The sequence below is a fragment of the Mustela nigripes genome, chromosome 11 (assembly GCF_022355385.1).
Source record: "Mustela nigripes isolate SB6536 chromosome 11, MUSNIG.SB6536, whole genome shotgun sequence".
Lineage (NCBI taxonomy): Eukaryota > Metazoa > Chordata > Mammalia > Carnivora > Mustelidae > Mustela > Mustela nigripes.
Window position 1 is genome coordinate 3,496,521 of NC_081567.1, and position 12,154 is coordinate 3,508,674.

Here is a 12,154-nt window from a genome sequence, read left to right on the forward strand (position 1 = left end):
CTTCTGGAAGCCCCACCCCCTTCTGGAAGCCCCACCCTCTTCTGGAAGCCCCACCTCCGGCTGCCCCAGGCAGTCTCTCCCGCTGCTGCCATCTCAGGTTCTGCGGGCGCATCCCCTGCCACAGAGACCCCGAAGCCATCCAGCCCCCGGGGGGCACCGTGTCTCCTCTCAGAAACCCCGGAGCCCGCAGTAAGGGAGAGCCCGGGGCCGAGGCACCGCGTGCTTTCTACCAGCCTCCCCAGGCGACACGCGGCGGAAGACACTGAGTGCGTGACGCGACGGGGAACGAGAGGCTGGGTCTGTCTGACCGCCAGGGTCACCCCCTTCAGAGGGACCCCGACACAGCGCCACCTCCCTTGGTTTGAGCGGCAGACTCCAGCCTGGGATGAAGAGGGGCCGGGCCACTGCCCCCCCCCCGCACCCCCACCCCGTCCCCCCACTCGCCCTGGAGCGGCAGCCCGCACCTGTGACGTCCAGCTCCTCCTCCAGACTCTGCATGTAGAGCGGGCACTTCTGCTGAATGAAATAGAGCAGCTCCACCGAGTTGGACATCCAGAAGAGAATGTGCTGCAGGTCCGGGACCAGGCCCGCCATGGGGAAGCTGGCCAGGGAGAGGGGCTCCTGGCTGCCGAGACAGAGGACCCAGAGTTAGTCCTGGAGGGGCCCCCCGGAAGGGAGGCCGGATCAGCACTGTGCACACAAGGACGTTCGTTCCAACGGGACACCAGTGGGACCCCAGCAAAACCACCGCGGCCCGGCTGGAACAGGGGGTAAACAGACAAGCCGCGGGACACGTGGGCTGGAGATGCACGCCCTCCAGACGGTGCAGGAAGGGCCACCAGGGGCCACAGCCCTCGGGAAAGGATTCTTGTAAACTCTTCTAGCATCTTCTCTTCTGGGACTGAGACGAGGAGGGAGCGTGGCAGAGCGCGTGGGTGTGTACGGGAGGGGGCGGCTGGTGGGCAGGAGCAGCAGCCCGAGAGTCAGGCTGTCACTGACGCTAAACCAACAACAAACGAGCTGCTGTGGGAGGCGTGCGGGCGGGATTAGCTAAAACCTTCTGGACGTAGCTGGAAGACAGTGTGGAGACTCCGTGGGTCTCAGTTGGTCTCAAGGCCCTAAGAGCGCGTCACCGGGAGACTTAGGGTTAACAGTCAGGAAACCAGAAGCTGCCCAATTTGGGCCTGGCGCTGCCCACACACGCTCTTCACACGGACTCCCCTGCTAGGGCTGCACGTGTCACTGCAGCTGATTAAATCAGAAAGCTTCCAGGCACTGGACACAGGGCTGGAATCTTCCCGCCCCTCTGATGCCCACTACAAGCCTGGGTGACAGCCAGCTCGGGCTGGAGGTAGCCCTGGGGGCACTCCTCCCTCCTGAGCCGGCACCTTGAGACTCCATGCTCCCTTTCTGGGGGACGATGGCGACATCAGGGCCACCTCTCTCCCGGGTCCAGGGGGTCTGGCCAAGCCCAGACCCACCACAGGCGCCTCTCCTCGCCTCTGGTCTCCTGTGCACCAGCCCCTGGGATCCAGGACCTTGTGACTGTGGCAGGAAGCCCCCAGTACTGTCCTGAGCCACTCTCCGGAAGTCCGGGGGGGAGACGGTGAGGCCGTGCCGAGCTCTGGGGTTTCCTCGACTGCAAGTGTCAAGGGCCAGTCTCTCTGGGCCTGATGTCCTGTCCTGTCGCACCCACTCAGCAGAGGCAGGTCAGCAGGCTGCGCTGTGGTAGCCTCTAAGGATGCCCAAGCCTGGTGGCTGCAGGGCCAGGACACAGTCCCCGGGGCCAGCGTGACTGCACCCAAGGACTCACTCTTCTGACAGATGAGCACGGATCCGTTGAGCAGCAAACCACACAGATGTGACTCAGGTCTGTCTGCGAGGGACAGCGCCCTGGGTGCCCAGTGGTGCAAGTGACCCCACGCCAGAACAGCAACTCTGCGGGCAGACCCAGAGGGGGAGACCAGGCAGTGGCATCTGCGAGGACAGTGCTGTCCCCAGGCCCGGCCAGGGGACATCACAGCAGCTCAGGGACTTCCTGTCGTTCATGATGGTCACAGCCAGTGTCACGGTAGTCGGCTTGTGAGGCAGCCCCCGTGGGCCCAGGTGGGGACCTCAGGCTCCCATGTATACGTTCTCTCGTGCCTGCAGTTTCGTTGCTCTGACGTAGCTTCACTCGTGTCACCACGGTGTGACCGCTCTCTCTGCCCTGCTCCCCGCGAGGGAAGGCAGTGGCTTTGGGCCGGGTGTCCCTGCTCTCACTGCTAGGTAGGTCTGTGGCTGCCACCCCCTGCTCGTCTTCCAGAGCCCTGACTGCTGCGGGTCAGTAAGAAAGGATCAATTCAGCTCTTCGGAGCTGAATTCCATTGTGTTTTCCACATCCGTGGCCCTTCTCAATTTCACCCAGAACTCAAAGGGACAGACAGGCCTCTCCTGACAAGTCAACCACCAGGTATGGCCAAGTGGCGTTTTGGAGTTGAATCACAGCACACCTGCCCCTGCAGGCCACACGCAGCAGTACACGAACTCGGGGGGGTCTGGGCCCTCCCTTCAAGCGAGCACCGAGCAGAAGCAACAGTTTCACGGATGGGACCCCAAAAGCAGACAAGTGGGATGACCTCGGGCTGCCAAGCTCCTGCACAGCAGAGGAAGCCACAGTAGAGTGAAAAAGCCACCCATGGCGCGCAAGAAACACTTGCAAACCCTGCATCTGCACGGGGCTAGTTTCCAGACCCAGGAGGAACGCCTATCATTCGAAAGCAAAAAACACTAACAACCTGGATAAAAAATGGGTTGAAGACCTGAAGAGAGACTTCTCCAGAGAAGACCTCCGGACGGCCAACGGGCACGCAGGGAGGTGCTCGGCCTCGCCAACCGCCAGGTGAACGCAAACCAAAACCACGACGCGCACTCGCCTCGTACCTGTTGGGAGTGGCCATCGTCGAAAGGGCAAGAGATGACAAGTGTCGGAGAGGGTGTGGAGAGACCGGAGACCCTTGTGCACTGCTGGGGGGTGGGTGCAAAAGGGAGCGGCCGCTGTGGGAAACAGGACGGATACCCTCAGAACATGGACAACGGCGCCGCCGTCTGACCCGGCAAGTCCACGTCTGCGTATTCACCAGAAGGAACCGATCAGGATCGCCGAGCGGTGCCTGGGTCAGCGCCGCATGGCTGCCAATACGGGACATGTGGGTCACACTCAGTGTCCACGGACGGAGGACAGGGTAAAAACGAAATCTGGTACATGGTCTGATGAAATGTATTTCAGCCTTTAAAAAATCAAGGAAACCCTGCAGTGTGCTAAAGATGTTCCGTGAAACGGACTGAGCCGATCACAGAAGGAAAAATACCACAAGATTCCGCTGCGATATCTGAGAAGGTCCAACTCATGCAGAATGGTGGCTGCCAGGGGCCGAGGGAGGGAGACACCGGAAACTGCGAATATGCATTTCAGAACTTAAAGGGGTGGTTTTGGGGGCGCCTGGGTGACTCAGCTGGACAAGCGTCTGCCTTCGGCTCAGGTCGTGATCCCAGCGTCCTGGGATCAAGCCCTGTATCGGTCTCCCTGCTCAGCGGGGAGTCTGCTTCTCCCTCTCCCTCTGCTGCTCCCCATGCTCCCCACACTCTCTCTCTATCAAATAAATAAAATCTTAATAAAAATTAAAAAAAATTTTTTTACGATTTTATTTATTTGACAGAGATCACAAGTAGAAAGAGAGGCAGGCAGAGAGAGAAGGGAAGCGGGCCCCCCACTGAGCAGAGAGTCAGATGCAGGACTCGATCCCAGGACGCTGGGATCATGACCTGAGCCAAAGGTAGAGGCTTTAACCCACTAAGCCACCCAGTCACCCCTAGAAAACTTTTTTTAAATAAAAATAATAGTTAGGTGTTTTTTTACCACAATAAAATAAATAAAAATAAGCCAAATCACTGATTGCACCAATATAAATTTTTAAAAACCTACTTGGGAAGCATATGGGAGAGAAATTACTACCGAAAAGAAAATCAAATGCATTTTTGCTAATAAAAATTAAACTAAAATTTAAGAAGTTCTAAAAATATTCAAAATTCAAAGAAATTAAAATGGGAATTGTGCAAGAATAAGGAAATAATAAAGAGGTTAATGGAGCAGAAATTAAAACCCAAGTGAGCAGAAACAACAAAACTGGTCCTTTTAAACATGATGACAAACAAATCCCTGGGAAAATAAATTGAAGGGAGGTAAGTGGAAAGACATAAATCCGACAGGAACGATATACATGAAAGATGAAAATAGTCCCCCAAAAATACAAGGAACGATTTTATCCCAGTAACTTGGAGGACGAAAGCAGAAGTCCCCAAAATCAATACAAGCAGAAGGACAGAACCAGACACACCGATAATCACTGACGAAGCAGGCCGGGCCGGGTCGCCCAGACGCTCCCACAGGCTACCTCGCCAGCCCCCACGGCCTCACCACACACGACCTGATGCGGCGAACTGGAAACAGACCAGGCGGCCCCGTTCGCCTTCTGGGAACCTTGCTATTAAAGTCAGACCAGGACAACGAGTGAAAAATCCTCCATCACTTTGACATGTGAATTCAGGTGAGAAAATGCTAATTAAAATGTCCACAAACTGTCAGTCACCATCCTGCACAAATCCGTAGCCACGAAGGGCTGAATCCCAGGGACTCGGCCACGGATCTGGATCCGAAGAATGGCTAGCGCCGTGCCCGCACTCTCGGGCACCCGGGGAGAAGGCTGAGGACCACAGGGGCAGAAAAAGCATGCGGTGAAGGTCCCCAGTCACCCACAATGCGACAAGAAGCACAGCACGAGACCCTGAAGCCCACGGGGGCACAATGTGCAGGACGTGAAGCTCGGGTGTGGGTTCTTGGGTGGCTGCTGTCTGTGCTTTTCTACATTTTGGCAGTGAATCAATAACTATTTAAAAAGGAGAAAGGCAGCATTCCCTGGGGATGGACACGGGGCTGTTTTTTGGCCCTAACGACAGGCATTCTGGATGCAGACTGGGCAGGAGCTGCTGGGGGGAGGCCTCAGTTTCCCCGATGAGCGGGCACTCAGGAGGAGGAGGAGCTAGTTCGGGTGAGGGCTGGGCGAGCCCCTAAATCCTCGGCTCCATCCCCTCCAGGCCCCAACACCACCTGGAAGCCAGGCTGTCCCTCAGGCTGGGGGGCAGGGGTGAGGTGGCCACACCTGCCCCTGGGTCCCCAAGGCCAGCCCCTCACACAGAAATCCTAGCGCACGGTGGCTGATGCTGTTGTCTCCGCCACCCTCTGAGGGGCCTGGTCTACACTGAGCACCGCAGGGTGAGCTGGGCGGCAGAGCCCGGGACTCCCGGAACAGACTCGGCCTTGGCGGTACTGCCCTGGGCCCTGAACACGTCCCCTATTGTCAGCGTGGGCCAAAAAGCCCGCGTGTGCGAGCGGCAGGAGCCGCACTCCACCTCCAGCCATTGGTGCATGGGTGGGGGGGGGGCTGCGGCCCCTGCGACAGGGGCGGAGCCAAGTCCTCCTTGCCCGTCGCTGGACCATGGACGACACCGAAGCACTGTGGCTACAGCACAGTCGTTGTGGACCAGCGGCAGACACAAGAGTCGAGCAGACCACGGACCCAGCTGCGACGGGCAGGAACCACCCCTGTGACCATGGCCCCTTGGCTGCTGCTGCACCTGCACGGCCCAGAGGGACGGCCAAGCGCACTCGCAATGACATCGTGGGGCTCCACTGTGCGCCGGGCCGGGATTCCAGGGCAGGCGAAGCGCATGGGGTATTCACGCTCACTGTCTCCCGAGCGTCCAGGCACAACACACAGCACGCTGCCCCGGGGGCACGTGGCTTGTTCTAGCCTCTGTGCTTATGGACGAGGACTTAGGAGTGAGCCGCGTGCGCCCCGTGTGCCAGCACCTTGTGGCAGGGCCCCCTCGGGAGTGCACATGGCTGGGTGGCTGCACATGCCCGTCCCCATCATTAACACCAGTTTCCCAAGTCCCAGCAGCACTTTGCACACAACGACAGGGCTTTCAATGGACAAGGACCGCCCTAGCTCTACACCCAGAGTCTGCATTCTCCTGAAGAGGCAGGCTTGCTGGAGCACCATCGTTAGGGGAAGTGAAGGCAGGACGAGGCTCTGGAGAGGTTCTCGCCTTCTCCGTCTAACGGGTGCCCTGGAGAAACTCCCCAAACCCAGCGCTTCCCGGGGGCGGAGCACAGACATGGAAACAGCCACTCGGAGACAGAAGGAGAGTGCAACAGAAGCCCATAGCTGACCCCAAAGGCGTCTGCCCCCACCCCCATCTTGGCCCCCATGGGGCGGTGCAGGTCTCCCGGGATCTAGGGGCCCATGGGGAAGCCAGACTTACAGCTGCGCCTGCTTCTCCGCCAGTTCTTTGGTTTTCTCCTACAGTTACAAAGACAAGAGAGCAAACATGAGAAAACACAGGATACCACAGGAGGCGCTCCATGAGAACACCACTAAATCCACGGGATGCCGTCCACCTAAAAACCACTGTTGCGGCAGATATCCTGCACTGTGCGGGCCGTTTACTGGGAGCACAGCTGGAAAGGATGAGTGTCCGCTCCGTTCCGGAATGTGACCTGCGCACTTCCCACAGCAGACAGAACCTACACCCACTCGCTGACGGAACCACCGGTGCGGTGAGAAATAAAGTGGTCACGTATTTCACACAACCCGGAATGAACACTCAACGCCGCTTACTGTTGAGCCTCACACACAGGCTCTCCGGCGCCCGCCACTGGGGCAGTGAGTACATGGACGTGTGCTCAGGTGTCCACGCTACAGTTAAACATCCCGGCAGGGACGCAGGCTTAACCAACATTTTCTGTCCTTTTTAATCAAGAAATGGTTCCTGCGGGGCACTTGGGTGGCTCAGTGGGTTAAAGCCTCTGCCTTTGGCTCAGGTCATGATCCCAGGGTCCTGGGATCGAGCCCTGTGTCACTCTGCTCAGCAGGGAGCCTGCTTCCTCCCCCTTCTCTGCCTGCTTGTGATCTCCCTCTCTCTCGCTGTCAAATAAATAAATAAAATAATTTTTAAAAAAGAAAAAGGAAAAGAAAAGAAACGGTTCTGGCTTTCGTAGCAAGTTGTCTTCTGTCCGAGCAGAGCCCTAGCTGCTGACCCCGTTACTTGTTCTAGGATCTGCCTCGAGTGGGTGGGAGATAGAGCAGTTGATGCCCAAGACACAGACAGACAAACGAAATGTCTGGAGCTCTCAGAAGACCAGAGCTGAGGCCCACGAACAGGGGGAAGCACGTGGGGAGGCACACAGGGAATGGCCTAGGTCTGGACTCCTCTGCTTCTGAGCTCCAGACCTTGGATGAGGTTGTTCACCTCAACAAGCCTCAGTTTCCCCAGCTGGGACATGGCCTACAGCACAGGCATCACAGCGTCTGACTCACTAGGAAGTGTCTGCCCCAGAGCTGACTTAGGATGGGACCGTGTTCTGTGTAGACAGTCACCGTAGGCCCCGGTGTGCTCGGGTTCCCGCGGGGCACGGACTTGACCTGGTCCGAGCACAGACCACACGAGGGAAGCGACCACACCAGGACAGTCCCAACATCGATCCACGGGGGAACCCTGGGAGGTTCAGATGCCCGCGATGCACACGGGTAACTTACACAAACCTCTGGACTTGACGGCCCATGTCGGTTTTTGCTTTTAAAAGGTTTTGAACATTTTAAATTGGGTTTTAATCTTAGGACCCCATCCAGTTTCTACAACCTATGCAGTTTACAGGCCAAGATGAATGGGCAACTCTTGGAGGGACTGCGTGTAACTACCAGCCACGCTTTGGGTCCCCAGGGAGTCCAGGCACTAGAGGGTGGGAGGGGCCAGGAGTCGGTGGGGGCCCTGAGGGCTGGACCCAGGCAGCCTGCAGGGACAGGCCTGCACTTGCCCCTAGGGGATGCCTGGCGGGGCCTGGAGCCGTTTCCGGGAGGGGAAGGGAGCGCGGGCAGGCAGCAGGTAGAGCCCAGGGGCGCTGGCTGACATCGGACCGCATGCAGGCCGGCCCCACAGCTGGGCCCTAATAGGCGTGGTACTGTGCTCTAGAGACCCCGATGGAGGGAAGTGTTTCCACGGACAGAAGCCAGCCAGCCCTGTGCCCCCACCACCGGCTGATGAGGGCTCCACACCAGAGTGCTGGCGGAAGACCAGCCTGCTCCTGGCAGAAAGCACGGGGCACGAAGTCCAAGTGGGTGTTGGGGCTCGGGGCCTCCGGGGCATGCCGTGGCTGGGCTGCGCTTGGGAGGGCCATGGGACCAGAGCACAAGATGCCACAGCTGACTGCACAGGAGACAGAGCGCCAAAGAGGACACCCCGGGCTCGCTGGGTGTGCACAGGCAGGGCAGGCTGGCCCTCAGACTTCCCACGGTGGCCCCAGTCCCCACCCAGCACCTCCCACAGCCACAAGCACCCTCCCACCTGCCATGGCCACACCCAGCACGCCTGTGACTGACCCAGACTGTCTCTCGGATGGCCTTGGCGATCTTGAGCAGCAGCTGCCCGAAGGAGCCGGGTTCCAGGCGGGTGGCCGAGTGCTGGATGCAGAGGCAGAGGAGGAAGGCGGGGGCCAGCTTGTGGTCATCCCCTCCAGGCTCAACCAGTGTCAGGATTCGCTGCAGCAGCGCGTCCTCCACCTCTGGCTCGAACTCCAGGTGCAGCAGCCGCGGCCGGGGTAGGGTGGCCGGCGCGGAGCCAGAGGCCGAGGCGCCCCGGGCCCGGAGTGCGGCTCCGCACAGCCCGCAGCTCCGCGGAATGGCACGCAGTCGGGCCAGGGCCTGGGCAGGCAGGGGCTGGGCCTGTGCCGGGTCCTTGAACAGCAGCAGGTAGTAGAGGCCAAGGGAGAGCAGGTCCCCGTGGCGCAGCACCACAGCCCGGCCCCCAACCTCCGCAAAGTTGACAGAGACGGGCGCCCCGGGGATGGGCTCCAGCACCAGCCTGCTCGCCGCCGGCTCTGGGCCTGGGGTCTGGTGCCTGCGGATGGTGCAGTGCAGGGGCAGGATGTCCGGGGCCGAGAGGCTGACGCTGGGCTTGCTGGATGGGGTCCTCTGGCCCACCGTATGCTGCTCCCGGTTCAGCAGGTACACCAGGCTGTCCTGAAATACAAATACTAGGCCTCAGGGGCAGGACACCACCTCAGGCAAATCTGGCACTGGGAAGAAAGGAAAAGGTGTCCCTGTCTCTGGTCACCTAAGTCACATGGCCAGGGCCACCATCCTGGGCCATCCCTACCCTGGAGCCCTTCCTAGCTTGCTGCTGGCCCCAGCCTGACCCATGCTGGGCACCCACACTGTCCCCAGGAGAGGATGCTTCCCAGAGAGGCCTCAGGGGCACACTGGACACCCAGGGATGACTCCAGCTCAGAGACAACAGAGGCCCGACTAGGGCCACGCTGGGCACAGACACTGGTTCACAGGCATGGCCAAGAGCTGCCAAGTACCCTCCGCCCAGGCCGGTGATCTGTGACCCGCTGTGGGCAAACTCCTTCCCCTGCGACTCCAGCTCGGCGAGGACAGATGCCTCCTCGAGAGACAGCATCTCCCCAAACCCTCATGCCCTGACACTGTTTCATAAAGAAACTTCCTGTAAGAAAACTCCTGAGCCTGCGTTTCTGGAGCGATAGGTCTTAGCAGTGCAGAAAGCAGATGTCAGGCTAAAGAGAGAGTCTGCACCCAGAAGAACCAGCGGGATCGGTCCGCTCCAGCCTGCACCAAGATGGGCCCCCGACGCTAGCCTCCGAGTGTATGCGGTGACCACCGGGGGCCCTCGACTTAGCTCGCCTCATGGGAATGCGACAAGTCACACCCACCACTGAAGGTCTAACGTGCTAGTGAGACGCGCCGTGTATGAAGAAGCACAATGAGGACGCACGTGCCGAGGGTGCCCTCCGCTCCCGACCCTGCCCACCTGGTGCTCGAGGAAACAACCCCCCACCCTGACCTCTCCGCGGGGAGTCCGCCTGAGGACTGCTTCCCTCCAGCTCTTGCCCATGGGCTGGAGTGGAGCCCCAGGAAAGCCTCATCCATAACCCTGTCCGGCCTCCTGTCTATGGCTTGCAGGCGCCAGGCCGGGTTTGGTAGGACTAAGCTGAGCTCGGAGAGCCGCACAGCGCGCACTGGTGGAGCCTAAAGGAGGCTCAGCAAACCAGCGGCGGGTAGAGAAGCCGGGAGGAAGAGCCAGCGGGAGGTTCTGGGGCCTCTGACCCTCCAGCCAAGAGCCCCCCACAGAGTGGGAAGCATGGGCCTAGGGGCCAGAGCCACCTCAAAGGCAGCTTCCCGCAGCGCACCTGGGGCCATGTGCCCCACAAGCCTACTAAGCACCCATCTGGACAAGGGGGCGGGCCTGTGTCGGGGTCCCCACAGCCAGGGCACAGCACGGCCTGAGACACCGCGTGGAAGATGGCAGACGATTCTTTGAGAAGGAACCTGGTATTGGGTGAGCCCCCCAACCCCCCTGCGGGCTCCTGTTGGGACCTGGACGGAGAATGCTCTGGAAACCAAACACAGGGGAAGCCTCTGCTCCCTCCAGAATCTAGAACAGCCCCGCTTCCACAGCCTCCTCAAAGCCAGAGCTGACTTGGCGGCTCGGACCACTCCATGGGGGGTGGGGGCGTGCAGCGGGCAGGGGTGCTCACGTGCTGCTGGCTGTAGCCCTGCAGGAGGAGCAGGTGGGGTGACTCGTAGAGGGAGAAGCGCATGGTGTCCCGGGCGCGCTCCTCGGGGCCCTGGGTGGCGGCCGAGCTCAGGCTGCTCTCACTAACGGTGCGGCGCAGCCGGGGTGTGGGGGGGCTCCGGGCGCCCCCCGGAGCCAGGACTGGGGTTCCCTTGGCACGGTGCCGCTGCAGCCTCCGGGCCTGGGCGTTTATCCCTGAAACAGAAGCAACACAGGGCAAATGGTCAGAGGCTAACTGAGTCCCGCCTCTGGGCACCGCTGAATTCAGATCTCATGGACCCACGCGTAACACTGGGCACCGTCTGCTCAGCAGAGCTGGAGAAGCGCATGAGATTCCACCCTTTGACCCCATCCCAGCCAGGCTGGGACACCTCTGGGGCTTCCTCCGAAAAGCAGGCAGCCCAGCCGTCCATGACCTGAGATGCCCTGCAGGAGCCCATAACCCTCCCCATCCCTACCAGTGGCACGGCAGCCCCTTCCCTCCAGATGCCACACCCACTGCAGCATCAACTTCTGCCGGGTCACCATGCTCATGTGAGTCGCTGCCCTGTCCCCAGAGCCCTGCTGGCCCACCAGCATGTGTGCACACATGTGCGGGGGGGGGGGGGCAGTGCCCATGTGCATGTATGCAAGTACGTGTTGTGACCAGGCAAGACGAGAACCCTGCATGGTCCCCCTGCACCCCCTTTATAGTGCCCGCGTCACCTGCACATTCCCCCCTGCACCCCCTTTACAGTTCCCGCGTCACCTGCACAGTCTCCCCGCACCCCTCCTTACCATGCACTCGTCGCCTGGCGTACTGAGCCGGCTGGTCTGTCTAGGACAGCATGGCTGCTTGTCCCCTGAGGCCGCCCCCGCCAGGGCCAGGTCAGAACGCACATGCGTGCACGGATACACACACATGCAAACACGCACGCACACATGTGCACAAACACCCCCCCCATGAAAGAGTCTTATGCATCCAGGATGTGGTCTTTAAACTGATGCCACTGCAAACCCAGAAGCCAGACAGAGCCCAGGTCGGGCTCCCGTCACCAGCACGGGCAGGGCTGACCCCGGCGCGTTCTTCCACAGCCTCTGCCGACTCTGCTCTGCACAGCCTCCCTCCACTCCCCGGCCGCCTCCCTTCCTACAACCATTCACCCCCACCAGACAAAGCCCGAGAAGGAGCGGCAGGCTAGCTGCAGCGAGGTGCTGCCTTACCGGAGAATGCCCTTCCCAGAGGAAGCCGGCTTCTGCAGCCCGCGGGAGGCGAGAAGCTGAGTCTGCAGGAGGCCGGGCTGGCGGAGAGCTGCAGTGCGAGGCTGTCTGCCCGGCGCCCGCTGCTCCCTGCCCGCTGCTCCCTGCCTGCTGCAGAGCCGGCCAGCCCAGCCCCTGGCAGGCACCAGCGTCTAGGGCAGGGGGAAGGAAGGGTGGGGGAGCAGGGGAGGGGGGGGGCTTGGGCAGGCGGGGATGGGGAGAG

The 12,154-nt window shown here is 60.4% G+C and overlaps 1 protein-coding gene across 4 annotated transcripts in view; it reads right to left on the bottom strand.

Moving 5' to 3' along the window:
- Window positions 1-12,154, bottom strand: part of RADIL (Rap associating with DIL domain) — a 65,932-nt gene that overhangs the window by 12,895 nt on the left and 40,883 nt on the right. For 3 of the 4 annotated variants that reach the window (XM_059414334.1, XM_059414333.1, XM_059414335.1), the window contains exons 3-6: window positions 10,655-10,887; window positions 8,478-9,116; window positions 6,364-6,401; window positions 465-625 (exon numbers count right to left, since the gene is read on the bottom strand). In XM_059414334.1, coding sequence (XP_059270317.1) covers window positions 465-625; window positions 6,364-6,401; window positions 8,478-9,116; window positions 10,655-10,887 — 1,071 coding nt within the window. Of the gene's footprint in view, window positions 1-464; window positions 626-6,363; window positions 6,402-8,477; window positions 9,117-10,654; window positions 10,888-11,895; window positions 12,072-12,154 lie in introns of those variants that run through there. The other variant, XM_059414336.1, reaches the window with a different exon arrangement.